General features: G+C 52.9%; 1 protein-coding gene across 2 annotated transcripts; it reads left to right on the forward strand.

The window, feature by feature from the left end:
• Positions 1-888: 888 nt before the first annotated feature.
• LOC123185783 (B-box zinc finger protein 20) lies at positions 889-2491 on the forward strand. Of its 2 annotated transcripts, none has more exons than XM_044597607.1 (3): positions 889-1256; positions 1347-1706; positions 2157-2491. In XM_044597607.1, the coding sequence occupies exons 1-3, from the start codon at positions 1047-1049 to the stop codon at positions 2358-2360; spliced, it is 774 nt and encodes a 257-aa protein (XP_044453542.1). In that variant the 5' UTR covers positions 889-1046; the 3' UTR covers positions 2361-2491. The 2 variants fall into 2 exon arrangements, with proteins under 2 accessions (XP_044453542.1, XP_044453541.1); XM_044597606.1 differs by having other exon boundaries at positions 890-1256; positions 2154-2491.
• Positions 2492-3371: the final 880 nt, after the last annotated feature.

A 3371-nucleotide genomic window follows, 5' to 3' on the forward strand; every position in this document is an offset into this window, starting at 1 on the left:
CAGAGAGCTTAGCTGCTCCAAGGTAAGCACTTGCACAAGTTAATCGGGTCTGCATAGCAACAAAATGTGGTCCCAAAAGCGAATGCCCTTTTCTCTTTTTCTTCTGCATTTGTTTTATTGACATTGAAGCATGATAGCAACTAAAAACACACAAAAAACCCTAGAAAGGACAAGATGTGCATTTTCAGATCTACTCCGTCAGGGATATAACTGTGAGTGTGATCTCGTTGTGTCCCTCTTTTTTTTTCAAGAAGGAGTGTAAGCCCCCAACCTCTTTTTTCTTTTTGTGAAACTGATGGAGCTTTATTTCAAATTCATAGGATTACAATCGAGCGACAGTATATCCTCACAACATGTAGGGCCTCTGTTCATCCATACCGTAGTACCCCTGGCCTCTGCATCATCTTGTTTTCCTCTTTAAATTCATGGCGGTCTATTTTTTGTAGCAACAACATGCTTAGACCGTTTTTTCTTTTGAGCGGAACGTGCTTAGACTGTTGGCTGTGCTAAAAAGAAGTTTCAATTTTTTTTCCGCGTGAAGATTTGAACTTCTTTTACCGAAAAAAGAGAGGCAGAGTACGGATAGATAACAACGTACAGAGACTTCATTCCTACTGCGTTCATATGCACCAGGACCGAAAGGGATGCAATCCAATGCATCTACCAATGTGTACTCTCATGATTCCTCAGATCATATCAGAGATCAGGGTAGCTGGGTAGGTCAGCATAGACCCCCCTGACTCCATCCTCCAAAGTCAAAATCCCCGTCGCCCAAGGAACAAGGCCTCTTCACCTCACCGCAAATCTCTATACCCAACACGCATTACTGGCACAGTGGCACCGCCCACTCAGCTGCCTTCCTGGCCGATATATAAACACCTCTCTGCGTGCCGGTATGCAGTTGCAATATATCTGACCAAGAGAGAGCCCATCCCCGAGATATTGGCCTGGCCCCGTGACCTACCTTGCCTAACTCTCACGGTCTCACCGCCCCCTCCATCTCTCTCTCGCGTGCCGGGGTCGAAGCTGCGTGCACAGATCGTGCCATGAAGGTGCAGTGCGACGTGTGCGAGGCCGAGGCGGCCTCCGTCTTCTGCTGCGCCGACGAGGCCGCGCTGTGCGACGCGTGCGACCGCCGCGTCCACCGCGCCAACAAGCTCGCCGGCAAGCACCGCCGCCTGTCCCTCCTCCACCCGTCGCCGTCCTCGCCCTCCTCGTCGCCTTCGTCGAAGCCGCCTCTCTGCGACATCTGCCAGGTGGGATATACAAATCAAGAACGTTTTTAGAGAGTTGTGCCATTTGTGTTGCTACAGCGAGAGCTGATGCTATCTCGTTGTGGGCTGCAGGAGAAGAGGGGGCTCCTGTTCTGCAAGGAGGACAGGGCGATCCTGTGCCGGGAGTGCGACGTCCAGGTGCACACGGTCAGCGAGCTGACGAGGCGGCACGGCCGGTTCCTGCTCACCGGCGTGCGCGTCTCGTCGGCGCCGGCGGAGTCCCCCGCGCCGTCGGGTCAGGAGGAGGAGGAAGGGAACAGCACCAGCCCCTGCAACGCCGACTCCTGCAGCGGCGACGCCAGCGCCAGCGCGAGCGCGAGCGACGGCAGCAGCATCTCCGAGTACCTGACCAAGACGCTGCCCGGGTGGCACGTCGAGGACTTCCTCCTGGACGACGCCGCCGTCGCCGTCTCCTCGAACAAGCCGTATCAGGTCAGTTCCAGACTTCCAGCCCACTGCAAATACTACTAGGTGTACTTTTATCAGGCAATCAGAGACAACTTGCGAGCACCATGAAACATGCATGATAGCTCCCAATGCTTTTGAGCTCGCAATCATCTTCTAGATAGTTCATCTGCTCTGCTCTAACCAGTAGCCACGCCCCGCTCCCAACACTATTGAGCTCGCAATCATTAAGGCAGTTTGTTGCCATGCTCGCAACTAGCAGTGAGAAAAATCCGAAGCGGCTGACCAGGGTGTCAGGATAATGTCTAGTGGAGAGTGGAGAGCATCAGGATATGATGCTCTAACGCAAAATGGCCATGGGAATATCTACTCGCTCCTGCCACTTTTGGCATTCCGGATTTAACTGTACAAACAAAACAGGCTCGGTTTTTTTTTCTTGCTTGGACTAATTTAGCAACTTGGGCGTCTCCTCAGCAGGTAGGGCTGGCTCGGGTCGGTGGGCCGCAAGAAGGGTACCCGGCGTGGGCGGGCCAGGAGCAGCTGATCGGTGGAGTCGTTGTCGCCGCGGGTGAGCGGGCCAGCCGCGAGCTGTGGGTACCGCAGATGCACGCGGGGGCGGCGTGGGCCGGCAGCAAGCGACCTCGGCCGTCGTCGTCTCTCGGCTCCTCCTCCTACTGGTGAAAACGTGCGCTTTGCAGTACAGTACTAGTACTAGTAGCGGATAAAATCAGATAAGATCATAAAATGACCTGGACCATGAATTTTTGTTTCATCTGTAGTTGCTCACTTTGAAATCTACTGCCATTTTTTTACTGTGTCATGGATGCCGTCGCTTCTGAGTCTTTGGTGGGAACACTGGATCACTGGACTGTTTGAGCTTTGAAGTGCTCTGCGCCTTTGTTTTTTCGGAACGATTCCTGCTCATTTCTGAGGGTGTCAGCTGTACTGTACATGCCCGTTTACAGTTGCGCGTCTTCCGTGCTGTAAATCGAAGTGTATACGCCTAGACTATCAGCCGGACGTATCCGCCTCCCTAAACGCTGGACAGGCCCTGTCGGACAGTCACACTCTTCAAATCTAAACTCTTAAATCCATATGATCCATGCATGCAGATCATATAACACAAATTCAACAATTAACAATGCAACAAAGCAAAATAAATCACAGTTCAACATTCCGGACAATACCAAAATAAATTCAAGTCCGGGTCATGACTGGCCAGTGTGATAGATCACTCGTCGGACGCCATCCGTTCCGCTTCCGTCGTCTCGACCCCTCTATGTATGTTGATCTCCTTCTTTCCCTCAAGCCACTTCTTGACTTCCGCGGTTTTCGTCCGCCAACATTATCCTCGTGCATGGACGACGTCGAGGCAACATCCGTCGCGGCGATGGGCAACGGGGTACCGAGCGACGAAATCTAGGGCGGCGGATGGGGTGGCGGCTCGGATGGGGGAGCAACGGTGGAGGATATCGAGGACTAAGACGTGGGAAATGGAGGACGGATGCGAGAGGAGGGCGGTGGATTTGATGGACTTGGTCAATTTGGTGAAATTTTGTGGTGAGTCCTGTCTGTCAAATCGAACATGGCAAGCCTCCTCATATCCACCCTAGATTTGGGCAGGATATGAGGGGTGCCGGTCAAGCCGGACGTATAGGGCTGATTTGAGGAGTCCGGTTGGGTCACGTTTTT

The sequence above is a fragment of the Triticum aestivum genome, chromosome 2A, assembly GCF_018294505.1.
Source record: "Triticum aestivum cultivar Chinese Spring chromosome 2A, IWGSC CS RefSeq v2.1, whole genome shotgun sequence".
Taxonomy (NCBI): domain Eukaryota; kingdom Viridiplantae; phylum Streptophyta; class Magnoliopsida; order Poales; family Poaceae; genus Triticum; species Triticum aestivum.

Bases quoted from the DNA above. Each gene is read 5' to 3' on its own strand.
- LOC123185783 (XM_044597606.1), top strand. From the start codon at position 1,047: ATGAAGGTGCAGTGCGACGTGTGCGAGGCCGAGGCGGCCTCCGTCTTC. The intron at 1,257-1,346 runs GTGGGATATACA...TGTGGGCTGCAG, and splicing joins CTCTCTGCGACATCTGCCAG to GAGAAGAGGGGGCTCCTGTT. The intron at 1,707-2,153 runs GTCAGTTCCAGA...GCGTCTCCTCAG, and splicing joins CCTCGAACAAGCCGTATCAG to CAGGTAGGGCTGGCTCGGGT.